Below are 21,492 nucleotides of genomic sequence, written 5' to 3'. Positions count from 1 at the left end.
GATGAAAGCTTTGAAATCAGGCTGATTTGCTTCAGAATGCTTAGGAAGAGAGCGGCTTCACTTTAGAAGCAGTCTGAATCTGTCCAGCCTGAGTTAAGCCAAGATTGGGGAGCCTCTTGGACCCCAACTCCCATCATACATGACCACTGGCCTTGCTGGCTCGGGATGATGGACCTTCAGTCTAATAACATCTAGAAGGTCACTTGTTTCCTCATCTCTGATTTAAGGCTTCTTCAGTATGAGTTAAGCATCTCCCCCTCTCTCCTCACTGGTTTCCAATCAGACTTGAAAAGCTTCTTTCAAATTCCCAAGCTGCAATTGTAGCCATTGAGCTGCAGTCTGTCCCAGAGCTGTATCTGCTTCAGACCACCCAGAATATTGTTCACACAATGTTCACAAACAGCTACTAAGACCTGGAAGGGTGGTAGCTAGTGTTTAGATCTGCTGCTTTGTTGAAATCTACCTACGATCACAGAATAGCCTGAATATGGAGGGGGGTTAACATTAAAATAAAGGCTGTGTCTTTAAACCAGGAGAGAAACTGCTTTTATAAGTATGTCAACTGGGCTAAGACAAGTGAAGGATAACAAGAAGGGCTCTCTTGAATCATTATTAAACACAATTTAATAAATAAACTGCATGCGTTGCTTCCCAAGTTTCTACTTTTCTGTCAGTTTCATAAGGTTGGACTTCCTAAGCTTCTGGACTGCTATGATTCTTCTAATATCCACAAAAGTCCTATTCTTGGTTTCTGGGAAATTCTTGAAGAGGAAAAAAAACAGGCCTCCACAGAAAGGTAAGAACATAAGGAAGCTGTAGGTCCCGATTTTTACCTGGAGATGAAAAGGACAGACTTGAGCATAATAGAGAATTGTATTCATGCATATTTCACACACATATCATTCTGGGATCCTCCCCCCACCCAGGAGCTCAAAGTGCTTCTAGACTCGTAGTTCCCATCGTGGGGCACACACCCAACAGGGAGGCAATTTGAATTTTTTTGGGGGGGGGCAATTTTAGAATGAATTATTAACAGTAAATAGATATTAACTATTTTAACATGTGAATATGAGTTCACTTATAGAATAATAAGAGTAATATGTCAAGGGGGGGAGCATCAGGATTTTAGAGATGCTTAGGTGGGGCATGGCCAAAAAATGGTTGGGAACCACGTGTTCTACACAATGCTCTGCTGACACTTCATTGAGGCTCCTTCTGATTCTCTATCCTCAATCTGAGTTTCTGGCATAGGAAAAGCTGGAGGATATTGCAGTGAGAACCACGAGCTGCTGCCCATGCCACCGTCCAAAATGCTGCTCCTGTCTTGCTTGGAAGAGCTATCAGGGCCACTGTTAAATGTAATCATCTCACCTATACCTGAGATTGAGCACCTCCTCAAGGATGTTCTCCTCCACAACATTCAACAAACAGCCATCCCCAAACCATTCAGCTTTGACCAGAGGAGTTTTCAGTGATGAACTGCTGGCTACTTCTTCATGCTCTACAAAAAGAGCCCTTCTACAGGTAAGATGGATCATAGCAGCAGTGGTCAGCTTGCTTGCCTCACTACTGATAGAGAGTGGGGAAACCAAGTGATGACTGTATATTGCTACTTCCTCCAACAGCAGCTGTTCTTTTGAGCTTAGGGTACACAAGCACAAGGTTTGATGATATAAGAAGTGTGTATCCTGCAACCCACTCAACCACTGGAAGCAGAGGATTGAGATGTATGCAGTAGGCTGGAAGATTTCTTATGTAGAGCAGTAAACTCAGAGGCTTCACACATTCTACCAATCCCAGCAGCCAGTGGCATAGTGTGGGGGCAGGTGGTGCATTGTCCTGGAGACAAATTTCTGAAGGAGAGCAACCAGGTGCTGCAACAAAAGGCTCCCACCTCGAGGCTGGAGCTGCAGGGAGGCAAGCCACACCCAGGCTGGGGTTATGGGGCGCGGCAACAACAGTGTCTTCTTCTCCTCACAGCTGGTGAAGGGATACCCCCACATGCCCCACCCCTGGGCTGACCGAGAAGGAGAGGGGAAGGGCAGTTTTAGTGAGCCCACCAAGGAGGGAGGGAGGAAGAGGAAGGGGGAAAAGCAATTATGGAGCCACGTTTGTTGCCCAGAACACCTTTTTCCAAGGACAGGAGGGCAAGGCAACACAGCGGTGCTCTTGGCTTTGCATTTCTCTGCCTTATCTCTACTCCCAAGTTGGGACTACTTTGCAAGGAGAGATTGATTAGATCCCTTGATTAGATACTGGCCAGCAAAGAGACTGACCAATGCCCAGTTCAAGGAGTTGCAACACTTGCCCCGTCCTGGGCATCAGCAACCCACGCTATGCCACTGACAGAAGCTGAAGTTACATACTCCTTATTCCCTTCCATATCTGTAGTGGGCTTGAGCACATACAGTCTACAGTAGCTCTGACCCTTTGGCTAAAGGCCCAGACCACCTGGCAGCAGACAAAGATGAACACATGAAACTGCTTTGTACGGAGTCAGACAACTTGTCCAACCAGTCCAGTACACTGCCTGGCAGCAGGTCCTTAGACAGAGCTCTTTTCCAGGAGATACCAGAGATCAGGTCTGGGACTTTCTGCATACAAAACTATGGCTCCTTTCCTGAAAGCAAGAGCAATTTGCTCAAGGCTAAGCAGTGGTTTTCATGGCCAACTGGGCATTTGAATATTGTTCAGATTGTTTGAACCTTATTAGAAAATAAGCACATCTTCAAGATGCCTTAACATTCACATTGAACAAAGCACAAGACAAGAATGCTGACAAATCCATCCATCTGAGGTTATGGCTTTATATCTTGGGTTTTACCCGAGGGCTGGGTGGGTGGATAATGGTGAGGAACAGAGATGGATGTAGCTCACTGACGCAAACCTTGCTCCCTGCATCAAGCTGACTATCAATATCACTCACCACAATCTGAAGGAACACCATCATCATAAGAAAGTGTGTGAACCACTGCACAAATCCCGCAATCACAAAGGCTGAGGCCCGTGACGACTGAAGGAACATTGCCACCACAATTACATTTGGAATTGGACCTTGGTGGAAAGAAAGGGTTCATGGCATGGATCAACGTTTCACCATAGAACTCAAATATTCCTCTATCCAATTAATATCTTGCATATCACTTAAGGAGATCAGTACACAATGTGAGCAATTACCTGGCCCAATGGAGTGTGCTATGACAAATACTAGGACTAAAAATAGGCTGACATACGCCATCTCGTCGATGGTGTCCTGTTAGAGAAAGTAGGTTGCATTTCAGTTATGTACATGTGATATTAACAGGTGCCCCTTATCTAGTGCCGGGGTAGTCAATGTTGCTAGACTACAGTTCACATCATCCCTCACCACTTTCCATGTTAGTTAGGCCTGACGGGAGTTGGACTCTAACATCAATGGGACAGCAACCACTTTGGCTAGAATTGCTGGCCAATTGAAAACAGCAGGTGAGGCAGCACACCAAGATCTCCGTCTCTCTGAGTTCTCTTGCAACATCCATAGGACTTTCACAGATGGGAGACTATGTCCATTCTCAGCCATTCCCTTCAAGCCTTTGCACAAAATCCAAATGAAGTGTATAAACCGAAAGAACTTTTTGCTCAGTTCTCCTTCTACAGATGTACCCATCAGCATATACAGCCAACTTCCACATTAACTTTATTGCTATTACATAGCACGGAGTATAGGGGGAGCAAGAATGGGGCTAAATGACAGCCCATTTGGTGATTCTCAGCTCTCAATTACAAACCTCCATTTCCAGGGCCATGGTTAACAGAACACAGAAGATGCTGCACATCGCAAAGCCAATCAGGAGCAGATACCTATGTCCCTTAGAATCAGCAATACACATCTAGAGAATATAAAGAGGAGGAAAGGAGATACAGGAAAGTACAATGCAACATAAGTTAGCTTATATTGGTTCCTGCAAAAACTGGTACAAAACATTATTAAAGCTAATATTAGGAAGCATATGGATGAATATATCAGCGTGGCTTCTCAAAAGGCAAGTCCTGACTAACTAACCTTTTAAGAGTTCATTGATAGTGTCAGTGTAAGCAAGCTAATGCTGTACAGTGGTACCTCTGGATAAGAACTTAATTCGTTCTGGAGGTCCGTTCTTAACCTGAGGTACCGCTTTAGCTAATGGGGCCTCCCGCTGCCGCCGCACAATTTCTGTTCTCATCCTGAAGCAAAGTTCTTAACCCGAGGTACTATTTCTGTTGTAGTGGAGTCTGTAACCTGACACGTCTGTAACCGGAGGTACCACTGTGTAACCTAATTATACATTTGGGGGATATATTTCAACATAACTTCACACCCTCTGAGAACAGGATTCTGGACTAGATGGGCCTTTTTCTCATCTAGAGTCTCCAACAAGAATCTTTCAATGTTCCTATTATGAGAGCAGATGAGGTGTGTAGTAAGTAGTGTTAGACTCGATTCTTTGGAGTATAAAATGAGAATGCCCCATGCTCCTTGGAAGAAGGGTGGGATAAAAATGCTAATGAAATTTTAAAAGTCAGTGGTATTATGTGGTGTGGGTTGGACTCTGGTAGAAACTGACCACAAAACCAGGAGCGAGGGGCAAAACTATAGTAGACAAAAGGAACAGAGGAAAACTCCAAGTACATAAAAGGACCAGTTGTATTTTATTCCTACACTTCTCAGGACAATCCTGCCTTGGAGAACGTTTTTTATGAGCAATTCTCAAGTGTACAAGTGAAATCACTGCAGTATTTAATTTAATTTAATTTAATTTAATTTAATTTACATTATTATTCTTAATCAAAATTAAAATATCTAAATGGTGTACATTTAAAATATAAAATAATGATCAGCAGAGCACAGATAAAATCAGCAAAATTTTCAAATAAAGCAGACTTCCTGAAATAATAATAAAAAGTTTTCTGTAGGCATCTAAGACAGGATAGTTGTGTTTTCATGTTGAAGTAATGCTGTATAATGTTGTTTATCGTTTGTAGTTTGTAGTGGTAGTAAATGATTTCAAACTGTGTTCCTGCCATGTGTGAGGTTGACTGATGAGACCAGCAACTACTAAAAATACGTGTCCCTAAGGAATGATAGTTCTCGGTCATATCTGAATGAAGATACCCTTCACTATGGAGGAATCTGTCGGAATCTGAAGCCTATCAGTCAGAGGAATTTGGCCACTCTCCAGGTGCCCGGCTTGGATTCCTTGTTGATCTCCCCCGTCAGCGACTCCCGGCAAGACAAGGCGAGATCTCTATCGGCCGATCCTTCCCAACGTGAGAAGAACACAACCATCCCTCCTCCCTCTGTCCCAGGGAGGGGAGAGAGACAGACAGAAATGTCTTTACATGCCTTTATTTCTGTCTTTCCAGCAGTGCAGAGAAATCATGTCTGCACTCCTCAGCAGCAATAGCAGAGAGTGAATAACTCCACCCATGTACTTCTGGTACAGGGTCATGTGACACTCTGAGCTAACATCCGGTGCTCAGTGCACAGAATAGACTGTTCCTTGTTCCCACGGTACAGTCCCAAAACATCAACATCCTGTTTGGCTTTCCAGCCACCTGGAGCACTCAGCAGCATTGCTCCTTTTTCGTAACAGAATCCACATATAAACAACAGCTATTGAACCATGATGTGCCTTTGAGTTTGCACATTTAGCCAACATGGTACTCCCTAAATCTTAAGGACTTCCATCAGCTCCAGCCAGCTGGATGAGGAAAAGGTGTAGAGAAAGTTCAGTAAGTCAGTAATAAATAAATTAAGTAATAAGGTTCAGTTGTTCAAAAAGTTGCAGTATCTGAAGAACAACAGATTGGTTTCCCCTGTTGTATAGAATTGCAGCTTATAGGGTATATCTTTACCACAGACAATTTAAATTTAATTGGACTTTCTTAAGGGAATTTTGAGAACTTTGGTTCTTCTGCAGTAGGGGCTTCTCCTAACAGTTAGTCTAGATTTGAAATTCAATTGTCTGGATACTTTTTATCTTATTACCCCTCCACATAAATTCACTAACGGAATGAAAACAAGTGTTTCACTTAGTGAATAGGAATGTATCCTCCAAAATGAAAGAAACAATTATTTTTGATGCAAACACAGACAAACAAGCAAACAAAAAATGTTCAAGTTGATTTTTCACCCCTTTGGATGACTTCCAATGCATACTAGAATACAGGTACTGTGTGTAAATAACTATGGTTCTCTTACAAAGAATGGTCAGAGAATTCTCATAATACTATAATTTAAAAAATGTTTATTTTTCATGGGGCTGTTGTGGACGGGGGGAGACTGTGAAACTTAAATTTATTTCCTTTGAAGAACAGTGAGTTTTAAGATTCAAAAGGAAAGAGACAAAGAAGTGGAAAAGGCTTACCGTGATCAAGACTGTGATTGAGCCAGCAGCAATTAATACTATACGAAGGTACCGGAGCATTTTTTCTTGCCCCCCTGCAGACATCCAGATTACATCTACATAATAGTGCACCTGAAATCAGAAAGAAAAAAAATCAATAGTCTAGTCTTGGTCAACCTTTCCCTACTCCTTTCCCTTCCTTTCCCTTCCTCCCCCACAACAAACACTCTGTGAGGTGAGTGGGGCTGAGAGACTTCAAGAAGTGTGACTGGCCCAAGGTCACCCAGCAGCTGCATGTGGAGGAGCGGAGACGCGAACCCGGTTCCCCAGATTACGAGTCTATCGCTCTTAACCACTACACCACACTGGCTCTCTGGTAGGCCACCAGCCTGATCCAGCATATTATTAAATTATCAGCATACCAACCATTAACTTGGGCCTTTGAACGGCTTACCACCATATTAAAATCCATTAATACAACCAAGTTAAAACCAAAGAAATATACCAGTGGTATATATATGGTAAGGGATGCGGGTATAGTTGTATAGTTGTATAGTTGTTTATTTCCTTGACATCTGATGGGAGGGCATTCCACAGGGTGGGCACCACTACTGAGAAGGCCTTCTGCCTGGTTCCCTGTAACCTCACTTCTTGCAGGGAGGGAACCGCCAGAAGTCGCTTGGCTCTGCACCTCAGTGTTCAGGCTGAACGATGGGGGTGGAGACGCTCCTTCAGGTATACTGGGCCAAGGCCGTTTAGGGCTTTAAAAGTAGCACCAACACTTTGAATTGTGCTTGGAAACGTACTGGGAGCCAACGTAGGTCTTTTAAGGACGGGTGTAATATGGTCTCGTGGGCCACTCCCAGTCACCAGTCTGGCTGCCGCACTCATAGATCTCCTGATTGGCTTTCACAATGCTATTAGGGTTCCAAATAGGGCTTGTCTCAGTTCCCACTTCCTCACCAGCCAGAGAAAGCTACAGTACGTTTGTGCGATCTTTGCCCGTTCAACCTCAAAACCTTATGTGACTACGCCAGCTGTTCAACAATGGAATGGTCTTCCTTTGGGAGCTTGTGGGCTTTCCTTCCTTGGTTGTTTTTAAGCAGACGTTGGATGGCCATCAGCCATGGATGCTTTAGTTGAGATTCCTGCATTGGGGGGGCTGGACTGGATGCCTTTGGGTTCATCCCCAACTCTACAATTATTTGATCTTATTATTCTATTATTCCACTGGTCTGCTTCTTGGGCTCTTATGACCTGCATTTAACCTTGTGTTTCAGCTGCCCTTAATCTAGATGTTCACTTCCTCAGTGAATGTGGACCACACACAGTGAATGTGTTTACTTTAGCATTGTCTCCCAGATTGCCAGGATTCTTTAACAACTCCTGTGACTCAGAGCCACCATTTTCTTTGCCTACACCAGATTTAATATTATTGAGTCACAAGGAAGGGATATGTAAGATATGGAGCACACACCAGCTTGCCTTCCACCTCTACTTCCAGAATCTTTCTCAGAGTTTGAAGGACAATTCACAAGTCATGGGATGAATTTGTGTCTACTGCCAGTTTGTTTACATGTTAGAGGAGTGAAAAAATAATTTAAAAAACCCCTACAAAAATAGAAATTGTAATAGTTGGGAAATTAAACAGCACCTGCTAGCAGTAGAGACTCTTGGTTTTCTTCCTTTGCAAAAAGGGCTTAATGGGATGTTCTTGGAATGTTCCCCCTGAACTACCCTCACCAAGGAATGTTAATTAAGAGAAATATGTTACATGACATCATCATGTTGAGTTTCCTTCAATCAAACAGACTGAACTGAATTTGCATGATTCTCATGTTGGAATATGAGTACTATGCAGCTGCAAACAAGCAGCTCGATGTTTGCATCACATGATGTGCCTGACCGTGGGACAGGATGTACACGGCAGTTCACAGGATTCACAGGGATTTGTTCTCAGTGTAATATGAGACCTTCCTGTTGCTTGTGTAAAGGAAGTCTCAGTCTGTTGCTTGGTGAAGTCTGAGAGAACGGACATGTTTTTTGGTTCTTTTGTATAGTCAGAAATAAACGAGATGTAATAGACTTTCTGACTATCTTCTTTCTCCTGCTGGTATGCAAGGAAGAAGGGGGTGTGCATCTTCTACGTAGGGAGATGTCGCCTATCAAGATCTCCCTGGACTGCGGGGATGTCAGTCAGGGTAGATCACCGGCAAACAAACCCCAGGAGCCTGGGCCAGCCTCTCCCGAGGGGGCAAGTTTTCCAACATCCCAATCATAGAAAGTTGGCATATACAGCTCTTGGTCTACTTAGAGCTCAGTTACTGCTTACAGTGAATGGTTGATGCTTGTAAGGGTTGAAGCTTGTCTCAGCCCCAACTGTAAATGCTAAGGAGACCTCTGGGTAAGCCGAGGTGGAGTGGCTTCTGTCTGAAGCCCAGATGAGGTCTAGGGCCATACCACTCCTACTCCTCCACACTTGGGGGGGATACCCCTGTTTGATGTAGGTCATAGGTCTTCCCCTAATGGTGGTTTCTCCTTAGATGCACTCCCAGCAGTTGGGCTGGCATGATATAGTTTGGTTTCACCCAATGCCTATGTCAAACCACATCTGTAACCAGTAAAAGTTGTGGCCTATTTGATCCCATAAAACCATATGCTGTTGTCTTGTCTGATTAATCACCCTTAAGGAACTGCAAGGTCATGGAGTCTTGGCACACAAATAATGTAGTACACTCAAAATTTCAGAAAGCCCAGTGATAATCTTTTCCACTGCATGATTCAGGTTTAAACCAAACTGATCTTAGTGCTCTGTAGCAGTCAAACCTTTACTCCCAGGCAATACCATATTTCCCCTACAGCCTGACTATAACTTGTGCATGGATGGAGAACTTGTGGTTCTCCAGGTGCTATTGGACAGCAGCTCCTAGCTATGACTGATGGACATTGAAGTCCCAACAAAACCCACAGAGTAGTTCACTGAGTAGAAATAATCTGCTGTGCCTAGAGACAAGCAGTGATAATTGGTGCCACAGCCATTAAACATTATGAGCCTCATTTATCTGGCTCCACCTCCAAACATTTTTTTGGGGGGGGGCATTGCCTTACTTACCGCACCAATGCCATCAAGCTGTGCACCACTCGTCAAGAGAACTGTGGCGATGACCTGAAATCTCAGGTTTGGGGATGATAGCAGTTTAACAGCAGTCATGTTCTTTTCTGCTTTCTCAAAGAGGTCCTCCTGACGGAGTTCGTCTATTTCATTCTCCACATCATCCTTGCCTCTCAGCACCTTCAGTACTGTGTGGGAACAGAGGCAGAAAGTATTTGAATTCAGTAGAATAAGAGTCTCAGAAGAATGAGGATATTGTTAAGAAGGAAGCGGGAAAGGGGAAGTCCAGAGGGTCAAATCTCTTTAGAATGTCTGGAAGTTATTTAAAATGGTCAGCATAAATGTTCAGCTAGAATATACAACTTTGATTGGTAATAATATCTAACAGGGCCAAGGGGATGCCGCTGTGGTGAATGAACGGAGTTAAGGAAGCTATTCAAAGCAAAAAAAAAAAAAAAAAGGACCTTTTTCAGAAAATGGAAGTGACATACAAATGAAACTAAAACTTGGAGAGTGGGGGAACCCAGTAGGCAATAGTGGGGAGGAGTCAGCAATCATTTTGCACATTCGGCTGCATTCAGACAATACTTTATTCCACTTCCAGGCATTTATTTAACTGATAATTTCCACAATTTATGTGACCCTTCCCACAACTTAAAGGTCTCTTCTGGATATCTAGCAGAAGGTTAGCATTCATTTCCATGTCAACTGCTTCCAGAAAAAAATCTGTTTGCAACTCCATCAACTTGGAAAAACAACAACTCTTCAGCCTGATGGTTTCTCATGGCTATGCATGATGCTCACACCCAGAAATCTCAAAACAATTCAGGGTATCGTACCTTCCCTTGCACTCTCTGCATTCTTCCTCTGAATGAACAGATACCTCGGACTTTCAGGAAAGAAGGGTAGTAGTATGATCTGAAAAATTGGCATGAGCCCAGAAATGCCCATCACAATCACGTAACCTGTGCAAGAAGATAGAGTGACGACAATGTGGAGAAACTGTGGCCATGCGTCTGATCTCGTATAAGCAAAAGGATTAATTTATCTTAATTACCTCCTCGCATCTTAAATAATTCTTCAAAAACAATTAGCTGACCCACAAGGACGCCCAAAGCATAAAATAGCTGGGGCATCATGACGATAGCTGCCCTCACGCTTCCAGGGGCGATCTCTCCAAGATACAGAGGAACAGCAACGGAGATTAGTCCTGGTTAGTTGATAAATAAGCAGACAAATCACAATGAACATGTGATATGTGCAAAATGTATGAACAACCCTGAGGCTCCAGTAGGCCGTGCAAGTCATATCTCATGTTGCCAAGCTGTTCTTTTGTAGAATTCTGCAAAATGTCACCGACATTTCACATCTCACACCATAGATATGGCAACGCCATCTACGTATAGCTCTGAACCAAACCGGCCCCCACAAGGGCGTATGGACTGGTGTTCTCAGTAGCTGCCTCTCAACTTGGGAATATTCTTTTGTTGGAACTTGCCCAGAGCCTGTATATCTCTGAGAAATGGCATTAAATCGTTTAATTCAAACTAATAGTGTTGGCCACTATTAAGGTAGCAGGACAAGCCAAACTGATAGTAGTGGACTACAATTCATGTACAATTCTCTGTCTAGTTGCCATGGAATAGCTATTGGCTGCAATGGATGGAAACTACAGTCAAACAACCTCCATGGTGGTGTGTTTGTTGGTACAATAATTAGTATACCAATTAACCCAAGGCCTTGGGACATCACATACTTATATTTAAATAATAATAATTCTGCACAGCGATTCCTCTTTTGGTATTTTTAAAAAAATCCATTTTCCAACTCACAGTCCTACAGAGTTTCAATGCCACCTCTACCAGTTTCTCCATCCTTGGTGGCCTATCTGAGCCACAACACTGGTTTCCAAAGTCAATTAGGGAGATGTTTGTGAAAATGAGACACACTGATATTCTTTACTTGGTTCTGTGGCAGCCCACCCTCCCTCTGTTGTGGAAACGAACTATTGCTCAGTGTCTCTGCTCGGCTCAAACTAACAACATGAATTCTATTGCCAAACTACCAAACTACTAAACCTGGGACCTTGACTCACCTGTGCATATTCCAGTGTAGAAACGTACAGCAATTGTGAATTCATGGATATCTATGGTATCACCAACAGCCAATAGGACAGGAGGGATCAGACTCAAAAAGGTCGTTATCTTCACAGTTCCTCTCCTGAAAAGACAGTGAAAGGGGGCGGTGAGGTGGGAAGATGCCAATATATGATACCATCAAAGCAGCAAAGGGGGGAGAGGAGCTATAGGATTAGGGGAATCTCCTAATCCTTTTATAGATAATTTGTTCTGGGTTTGCTAGTAATAGGAGGAAACAAGGACCCATGGAAGGCCCTGAAACTTCTACACCCAAGCACTGTAAAATTACTCACACACTTTCTTTATCTTAATAAATATCAGGAGGCATTGCTCATGCGTTTCCACCAGAGCTAGAAACCTTCTGCTGTGCTAGATAAAATCTCTTAATTGAGGGATGATGATGAGAGAAAATGGGATCTTCTGAATGTAAACATGTGTTCTACCACTAACTTCTGGGTTCTTTCTCAGCTCTATATTAGAAAATCTGCTGGTGTATGTTAGATGATGTCTTAAGAACCAAATTGATCAAAACCGCCTTGGTGGGATTATCTTGCAATTGGTAGGCATGTTCTGACTACCTTCAAACAAAGCTTTATCAGCTGACGAAAGGTTTTCAGGTATGATTCCATGGACCTAAATGGATCTCACTGTGTCTCTCCCTGCCACTCCCTCTCCTTGTCGTTCAGCAGTCACAAATTCATCTCGATACCTGCCAAATCTATTGGCCAGAAAACCAATAGGAATGGTCCCAAAAATGGCTCCAAGTGGAAATAAAGCAATGGTGATAGCCACAATATACATCTGAGAACCTGGATCTTCCATCTCTTCAAAGGTTGTTATGTTGAACAAGTCATGTAGGAGCTGAGGGAGAAGCACAATAAATGCTTGAGATTAGGACTGCTCATGTGGCATGAGATCATGTGGCAGCAGAATGCGAGAGCCTGGGACCAACTGAATGATGGCCAATGATCTGCAGGCAATTCTGGGATGCCCAGAGAAAGTGTGTGCATGTCTCTCCCACTCACATTGAGAACTAGGAGGCATGGGGCCAACTTCTCGGGGCTGAGGTCACTTTCCCTCCCCCCATAGACAATTTAAGGGGGTCAGAACCCCCTCCCCAAGTTAATAGGCATTGCCATTCAAACAGTGTGTGTGCACTGCATCTTGGGATCAATTATGTGGGGTGGGACTTACCTGCCACACCATATTGTATTCAAGTTGACACCCCTGCTGGGAGATATCACAAAAGTTTTGTCCACACTTTCACAAGTGAAAATAGGACAATATGTCCCTTTTTTAAATATCTAGACTCAAAGAGCAAGGAGCACTCTCCTTTTTGCCTTCTATATTCTACTTTTATTTACTGAGCAGTAGCTTGTCATATACTGGCTTTTAAAACAGGATGCATTGGGAAATTGACTATGACTATCCCCTCTTTTTTCTTTTTGGAAAACCTAAGAAGGAAGTGTGTATGAGTCTCTCTCTGTGTGTGTGTGTGTGAGAGAGAGAGAGAGAGAGAAGAGAGAGAGAGAGAGAGAGAGAGAGAGAGAGAGAGAGAGAGAGAGAGAGAGAGAGATTTACAGCAGTGTCCTACCTAGTTTGGGATAATAATAATAATAATAATAATAAATTTTATTTATATCCCGCCCTCCCCAGCCGAAGTCGGGCTCAGGGCGGCTAACAACATTCAAATAATCAAACAATCAAATAAAACAACATTCTAAAAATATTTCACTATAAAAATTAATTAAAATCAAGTTGATGGCAACCATTAAGCAAAACTCTGTGCAGGTTACCAGAGGAGGGAGTCAGGCTGCGCCCTGACCAAAGGCCTGGTGGAACAACTCTGTCTTGCAGGCCCTGCGGAAAGATGTCAGGTCCCGCAGGGCCCTAGTCTCTTGTGACAGAGCGTTCCACCAGATTGGAGCCGCAGCCGAGAAGGCCCTGGCTCTAGTTGAGGCCAGCCTAACCTCTCTGAGGCCTGGGACCTTCAGGATGTTTTTATTTGCAGACCGTAGGTTTCTTTGTGGGGCATACCAGGAGAGGCGGTCCCGTAGGTACGAGGGTCCTAGGCCGTATAGGGCTTTAAAGGTTAAAACCAGTACCTTAAACCTGATCCTGTACTCCACCGGGAGCCAGTGCAGCTGATATAGCACCGGATGAATGTGGTCTCGCAGCGAAGACCCCATAAGGAGTCTCGCCGCGGCATTCTGCACCCGCTGGAGTTTCTGGGTCAGTCTCAAGGGCAGCCCCACGTAGAGCGAGTTACAATAATCCAGTCTGGAGGTGACCGTCGCATGGATCACAGTGGCTAGGTCAGGGCGAGAGAGATAAGGGGCCAACTGCTTAGCTTGGCGGAGATGAAAAAATGCCGCCTTTGTTATAGCTGTAATCTGCGCCTCCATAGAGAGGGAGGTATCGAAGATTACACCCAAACTCTTAACGGACGGTGCTGGCACTAACTGCACCCCCGCAAGAGATGGGAGTTGCCCCCTCAATCCCATATCGTCCCGTCCCAGCCAGAGGACCTCTGTCTTCGAAGGATTTAACTTCAACCGGCTCCCACGTAACCATCCAGCCACAGCTTCCAGGCATCTGGTCAGTGTGTCTGGGGCCGAGTCAGGATGGCCATCCATCAACAGATAGAGTTGGGTGTCATCGGCATACTGATGGCAGCCCAGCCCAAAACTCCGAACAAGCTGGGCGAGGGGGCGCATAAAGATGTTAAAAAGCATCGGGGAGAGAATCGCACCCTGAGGCACTCCACACACCAAGGAGTGGCGCGATGACAATTCCCCCCCAAGCGCCACCCTCTGTCCCCGACCAGAGAGAAACGAGCGCAGCCATTGGAGGACTGTGCCCTGGATCCCCACGTCGGCAAGGCGGTGGTCTAGGAGTTCGTGATCGACCATGTCGAAGGCTGCTGACAGGTCTAGAAGAATCAGCAGCCCTGACCCGCCTCGATCCAGCTGCCTGCGGAGGTCATCTGTTAGGGCGACCAGAGCCGTCTCGGTCCCATGACCAGCGCGGAAGCCGGACTGGAATGGATCGAGAGCCGATGTTTCATCCAGAAACCTACCAAGCTGTTCAGCAACCGCTCTCTCAATCACCTTACCCAGGAATGGAAGATTCGAAACCGGGCGGTAATTGGACAGATCTAAGGGATCTAATGATGTTTTCTTTAAGAGCGGACGCACCACTGCCTCCTTCAGTTCCCCTGGGAATATCCCGGTGCCAAGGGACAAATTGATGATATCCCCCAGGGGGGCCCGTACCTCATCTGGACACGCTCTAATCAGCCATGATGGGCACGGGTCAAGAGGACAGGTGGTGGGCTTTCCAGCTTGGAGGAGTCTGTCCACATCGGCTGGAGATATCCGGTCAAAGTGGTCCAATACTGGACCCGAGGACAGTCGAGGGGCCTCCAGTTCATTTATTGTATCCAAATTGGCAGGAAGGTCATGGCGGAGCAACAGGACCTTCTCCGCAAAAAAGCTCGCAAATGCCTCACAGCTATGTGTCAGATTGTTATTTAAATTTGGCTGTCCTTCAAGGGACGTTAAAGACCTAATTATACTAAATAATTGCGCCGGGCGAGAGCTAGCGGATGCAATGGAGGCCGAGAAGTAAGACTTCTTAGCGGCCTTCACTGCCATCTCATAGGTTTTCATAAAAACCCTATAAGATGTTCTTGAGGCTCCGTCACGAGCACCCCGCCATACTCGCTCTAGCCGTCTGAGATCCCGCTTCATTTTCCGAAGCTCCTCGGTAAACCAGGGAGCCCGGTTTCTGTGGGGTCGCAGAGGGCGCTTAGGTGCGATCTCATCGATGGCTGCCAGGAGCTGGGTATTCCAGCCCTCAACAAGCTCAGTCAGTGAGTCGCCAGGGGGAGCAAGGGATCTGGCTACCCCTGTGCCAGCCTATGGTCCCTGTCAATATATCCCAGAAGGAATGTGGTGCTCAACAGAGAAAAGGTTTCCCAGGCCAACAATAACCCCTGCTTTAAGAAACCACGTGCTATGCAGGGCTATCTTACCACAAAAGGGGTGTAGAGTAACCACATATTGTATCCATATTGTACACTAATTAAGCAGGCAGCCATTGAAATCCAAATAAGCCTCATTGGGACATCCTGCAGGAAGAAGAAGAAGAAGAAGAAGAAGAAGAAGAAGAAGAAGAAGAAGAAGAGGAAGAAGAAGAAGAAGAAGAAGAAGAAGAAGAAGAAGAAGAAGAAGAAGAAGAAGAAGAAGAAGAAGAAACGTGATGAGAATGTACAGGGCAGAATACTTATATTAAGTAACTGTTGATTAACTACGGTTATCACTAAAACATTTGTAGACTGAAAGATAGAGTGAAACATTAAGACATTATTTTATAATGGCAACATTTGTATACTTTGGCTACTCCAGCTGAACATGATCATCATTGCCACACCATCTCCTGCTAGTCATGATGGTTATTATCTACTATTTTATTTTATTTTATCTTATATATTTGTGTTTATTACATTTATAGACCACCTTTATCTCTCAAGGATCTTTTAAATATAGTAAACTGAATCAAAGTTTGGTTATACTTGCAGTCTATCCATCGGATTACTCTAAGCATGAGGAAGGCTACAACCCAACCTTGCAAGGTCCTCCATGGTGGAGAAACAGATGGAGCTCACATCTCCCTCCACCCCCATACCCCATAATGGCTCTCTGCAAGCCTTGCCCCGCTGCTGCACAGCTTTCCATTCCATTCACTGTGGCCAGGTGGAAGCAAAATTGGTGGGATCCTTGCTGAGTGTAGGTGAGAAGGGGGATGAGTTGGTTCAGCATCCACTGAATCCCATGATGACCCTACTGCTGTTGCTTCATGGCATCTGGCCTCATCTATGCCCAAATGCCAAGTTATCTCCAGGGTGGGCAGTGCCAGATTTATGTATAACCTAAACAAGCTATAGCTTAGGGCCCCACTCTCTTGGGGCCCCCCCAAAAAAATGTAAAGGGAAAAACAACTGGATGTACATTTCCAAAATATAAGGGGGCGGGGGGAAACAAATAAAACAAAACCTACATGCAGCAACAGTGTTTTGTGTTGTGTAAGCTCCTATGATGTAAGTAATGAGCCCCGCCTGCTAGCCTGCTCCCTAAAATATCACCAGTTTGCTCATGTCTATATATAGGGTGCCTACATTCTGCAGGGACTGGTTGCATGGCAACAGGTAGTATGCAGCTGCAGACTGCAGTGCAGCACAGTTGAATGTAGATCAAGCTGTTGTACCTGTTATCTAATATTAAAGAGTGCTTGTAGACTGATGATCAGGCAGCATAGACTAAGGGTATGAGTCTTATGCCTACTGATTGATTTCATGTAATACATAATTTATTTATTTTGATCCCATTATAAAATTACTTTAGAAAAATATTCATCTTTATTATTTAGTAGGCCTATATTATTATTTACTAGTACAGTTCCCTATTACCCTCACTTACTACTATAATACTATATATAAATATTATAATTATTTTTCTGCTTAATTGTATTTCAGTTCAACAATTACTTGGATAAAATACATATTTTGTTATGTGCAAATGGTTTTAGATACATATTAGGTCCATAAATTACCATATAGCATATATTTAACACAAAAAACAGCAGCAGTTTGTTGTTGACAAAGGACAGCTGGACATATAAAGGGCCCCATTACCTTCAGTAGCTTAGGGCCTCACTGAATCTAAATTTGGCCCTGAGGGTGGGGTAATGTAGAGCAGGCTTTTTCCTTCCCCCAGCCTTCTGATCCAGCCAGCATTGATGGAGGAACTAGGCAGCTTCATCTTGCCCTACTGCTGTTCTGCTTGGTTTTGGATTGCTCCAGAAGTCTGAATGCCACCCAAAGTACTGTATGCTATATCGTACAATTGGTTTACATCCCTGTCTGAACCTTGGGAAACAATTACATAACAACATGGGTTTTCAGTTTTTATAAACTCAGTGGATTCCACAGATTCTTCAAGCTCACCTCACGACTGGTTGGTGCAATGGGTGCACTGAGTTCACTGAGTTCACTGAGTTCTTTGGATTCATTGGGTTCACTGGGTTCACTGGGTTCATTGGGTGCTTTGGGTGTTTTGTGTGCTTTGTGTGCTCTGGGTGTTTTGGGCTTTCTTGATGCTTTGGATGCCTCCTGCTTTTTCTTCATGGTTTCTTTTTTAGAGTCGGGGAAAATGGCTGACCTGTCAGAGAATAAGAGAGTGCTGTTGACAGAACATAATTAACTAATTCAACTTACTTAAGAAGTAGAAAAGAGGATCAGACCAGCATTGCAATTCCAGCAGCAGCCTGCCAGATATCTGCACGCAGGTTAGAATCAAGGCATGGAAGTGTAAGACCGGCTCTGTTTTTGTTTGTGTCTTGCAACATGCCCCTGCTCTACAGCCTCTGAAGTTGTTCCATTTATGCATTAAGGCTAGAAGTCACTGATAGACCTGGCCTCCTCCATAAGCTTCCTAATCCCCAGACCCCCTCTCTCAATGGTATAGTGGAAGGGAAGTGAAGAAGCCTACATTTATGGACATGCCTAGGAGGGTGGTTATCGGGGTCTCCCACACTGATTTGTCACTACCCCAGTGGCCACCACCACATCTTTTGTTAGTTGAAATATCGTGGGAATGAATTGCTTTGGTCCTTGAACACTGCTTATTTGAACATTTCAACAAAGCCCGAAGCTGTAGAGAGTTCATGTGCTGCTATTGCCAGTGTTCTTGATTACGTCCGTAGATTGTTTAATTAGCCCAAGGCCTGGGTGAAGAAAGGCCTTTATGCATTCTCCCCTCTACATCATTTTCTTCTTATCTTGGATATGCATTCTCAAAGAGTTGAACATCTCACCAAATGGGATGACACCCTCCTTAATAGCTGGAATCTATTTTGGGACCCAAGAAGTTGGAGGGTATGCCTTCCTAGAAATCTTAAATATCGTAGATAACCCCAAATTAACAAATGGCAAGTCCAAAATACCAAGCAGAAATGAAAATGGGGGGGGGGACATAGAAACCATGCCCAATCCATGGCAGACACACTCCTCTGTCTGCTGGGGGGGGGGGGACAAAAACAGGAAACAGCAATAAATGCTCCAGAATGCAAAGTGTTCAGAAAGTGGGCAGGGTAGGTTTAAATAGCTTCCACCCAAAGCCTCTCCCCCATGTATAATGAAGCTATACTGTCAGGATGCTGTCCGTAGCTCCCAGCTGGTGGCCCAGGAAAGCATAAAGACAAGGAAAAGTTTCTTACCATCCTTTTTTATTTCAATCTTTACAGAGAAAAGCTGTAAAACCCAGCATCTTGGATAATGGCATTGACCCCATCTCTCCCACTTCCTCATTCATCACTTCTACAGGTGCTGCTACATGATCTCTGTCTTTGAGCTCTTTGCTCTCCTACTTTTAAGGCTCGCCAGGTTCTGGGAGATGGAGGGAGGGTCTGGAATGCTTTCTAATGACAATGTGTCAGTTGGGTGTTGTTCCAGCTCTCCTATGATTTCACAGCTTTCCCCCTCATCTGCCTCTGAGCTGCGACCTCCCTCAAACCCCTGTTGTAAATCTATACTGTCTTCCTGTTCCTCCTCCCCGAAAGGGTCAGGACGAGGAGGCGGTCTCCACCATTCCTCCTCTGCCCAGTCCCTGACATACACACAGTCTGGTCATATCCTACATCCAGACCTCTTGGGACAGGCTTCAAAATATAAAGACCTGCAGAAATGGGTAGAGTTGAAATCTGTCTAGTGGTAGTCACCCCAACCTCTGCAGGGGAGCTTTGATAGAAATATTTGAGAGTGAGCAGGCAAAAAACACTCAAACTTACTGTTGTTTTCTATTACCAGCGAGTTGAATAATAATTGAGCCACACCCTAAATTCTTTTGAAATAAGGCAAATGGAACTCTTAGCAGTGCTGCGGGAGCCAATTGGGGGAGGATGTTGGAAGGTTCTAGAAGAAACTGTTGACAGTTGAGAACCAAGATGATGTATAATCATTGTGTACAAAGGAGACTGGTTTAGAATCGTACTCTCACAATCATTTAATGTGGATTAATTACTGGTGTGAGAAAGCAAGCATAGCATAGTGGCAAAATGAGTGAGTGATGGATAAGGAAGGCACCCATTCAGATCTCATCGAGGTATACCTGAATAACACTAGGTGGCCTTAATGTTCACTCAGCCTCCCCACCCTGACCCCTGCCTTAACTCCTTCATGGGGATAATAATGACTGATCTTCCAGTGTCGTCGTTAGAATTGCAGTATAATCTCAGGAACACACCTGGAAGTGCTGTATTCAAATACTATATCTTATGGACTGTTGAACATTTCACATTTAAAACTATGGAGCTCCTTTGAAAATAGTTCAGTTCTTATGCTAGCATGGATTTCTTTGAAATACTAATTGAAAATCTGTATTGATAGGATTGCCTCTTCCAAGGCATTATTCCTGCATTTTGATTGAGAAGAAGGGGATATGGGCAGAGATGTATCAGTATTTGCTTATTCAATAAATGGAAGCTACATTGGCACAAACACACTTGACTTTTCTAAGTCATCTTTTGTGTTTTGTTCTCTATGCTTGTGCCCAAGTTACTCCACCAAAGAAAAGTTATTTGTCAAGCTCTTTCAATCCATCACTGGATCCCTCAATCCACCCTCTTTTGATTCATCCCCTTGTGTATCATCCCAGTATTTAGAAATGCCCACCTTAATTCTTCTTATAATATTTTGATCAAGTCCTTATGCTTCAAATTCTCATTAAGAACAGAGGACAATGATAACAACACCAGTTCCTGTATGCATATTATGTCCTGAGCTGTGATTTGCCCCTCATTTTGTTGAGAGCCAGTGTGGTGTAGTGGTTAAGAGCGGTAGTCTCGTAATCTGGGGAACCGGGTTCGCGTCTCTGCTCCTCCACATGCAGCTGCTGGGTGACCTTGGGCTAGTCACACTTCTTTGAAGTCTCTCACCCCACTCACCTCACAGAGTGTTTGTTGTGGGGGAGGAAGGGAAAGGAGAATGTGAGCCGCTTTGAGACTCCTTAAAGGGAGTGAAAGGCGGGATATCAAATCCAAACTCTTCTTCTTCTTCTTCTTCATTTTGCATTCCTTTCAGTATTTAGAGGGCAATATATGGTTTAGCTAGGGGGACGCAGGTTTAGCTAGGTTTAGTTAGGGGGACGCGGGTGGCGCTGTGGGTTAAATCACATAGCCTAGGGCTTGCCATTCAGAAGGTCGGCGGTTCGAATCCCCACGACGGGGTGAGTCCCATTGCTCGGTCCCTGCTCCTGCCAACCTAGCAGTTCGAAAGGACGTCAAAGTGCAAGTAGATAAATAGCTACCGCTCCTGCAGGAAGGTAAACGGCATTTCCGTGCGCTGCTCTGGTTCGCCAGAAGCGGCTTAGCCATGCTGGCCACATGACCCGGAAGCTGTACGTTGGCTCCTCGGCCAATAAAGCGAGATGAGTGCCGCAACCCCAGAGTCGGTCACGACTGGACCTAATTGTCAGGGGTCCTTTTACCTTTACCTATATGATTTAGCTAGAGTCCATCAATGGTTTTAAAATGTTCTTAACATTTCAGCAGTTGTGGTATGTGGGAATGGCTGCATGTGCTTGGCACAATGTTTCAGTGTTCATGTGTATCTCTGTACAACCATGCTCATGGGGGACTTCCATGTCTGACTTCTAGATACCCTTTGGAAGCAGTTAAAACTGGAAGAATGATGACACCACCACACATTTAAGAAATAATTTCCGACAGGGAGAATGATTTACCAGGGATAAGTAACAAAATGATAGATCTGGTAGATTGGGAGAGCTGGGGATTTATGGGGCCAGAAACTAGACACTTA

General features: G+C 44.4%; 1 protein-coding gene across 1 annotated transcript in view; it reads right to left on the bottom strand.

Moving 5' to 3' along the window:
- Positions 1-606: 606 nt before the first annotated feature.
- Positions 607-21,492, bottom strand: part of LOC310766111 (solute carrier family 2, facilitated glucose transporter member 5-like) — a 23,747-nt gene continuing 2,861 nt past the window's right edge. The window contains exons 2-14 of the mRNA XM_083622083.1: positions 19,464-19,597; positions 17,623-17,836; positions 15,652-15,747; positions 12,325-12,476; positions 11,573-11,697; positions 10,535-10,687; positions 10,317-10,442; positions 9,478-9,665; positions 6,387-6,497; positions 3,768-3,869; positions 3,178-3,253; positions 2,927-3,054; positions 607-833 (exon numbers count right to left, since the gene is read on the bottom strand). Coding sequence (XP_083478209.1) covers positions 660-833; positions 2,927-3,054; positions 3,178-3,253; positions 3,768-3,869; positions 6,387-6,497; positions 9,478-9,665; positions 10,317-10,442; positions 10,535-10,687; positions 11,573-11,697; positions 12,325-12,476; positions 15,652-15,747; positions 17,623-17,836; positions 19,464-19,597 — 1,779 coding nt within the window. The 3' untranslated portion in view covers positions 607-659. The remainder of the gene's footprint in view (positions 834-2,926; positions 3,055-3,177; positions 3,254-3,767; positions 3,870-6,386; positions 6,498-9,477; positions 9,666-10,316; positions 10,443-10,534; positions 10,688-11,572; positions 11,698-12,324; positions 12,477-15,651; positions 15,748-17,622; positions 17,837-19,463; positions 19,598-21,492) is intronic.

Source organism: Podarcis filfolensis, assembly GCF_964270895.1.
Source record: "Podarcis filfolensis genome assembly, chromosome: 7".
In the NCBI taxonomy this organism is placed as follows: Eukaryota; Metazoa; Chordata; class Lepidosauria; order Squamata; family Lacertidae; genus Podarcis; species Podarcis filfolensis.
Note: the sequence above shows the minus strand (reverse complement) of the source record. Positions and strands in the feature narration are given on the sequence as shown.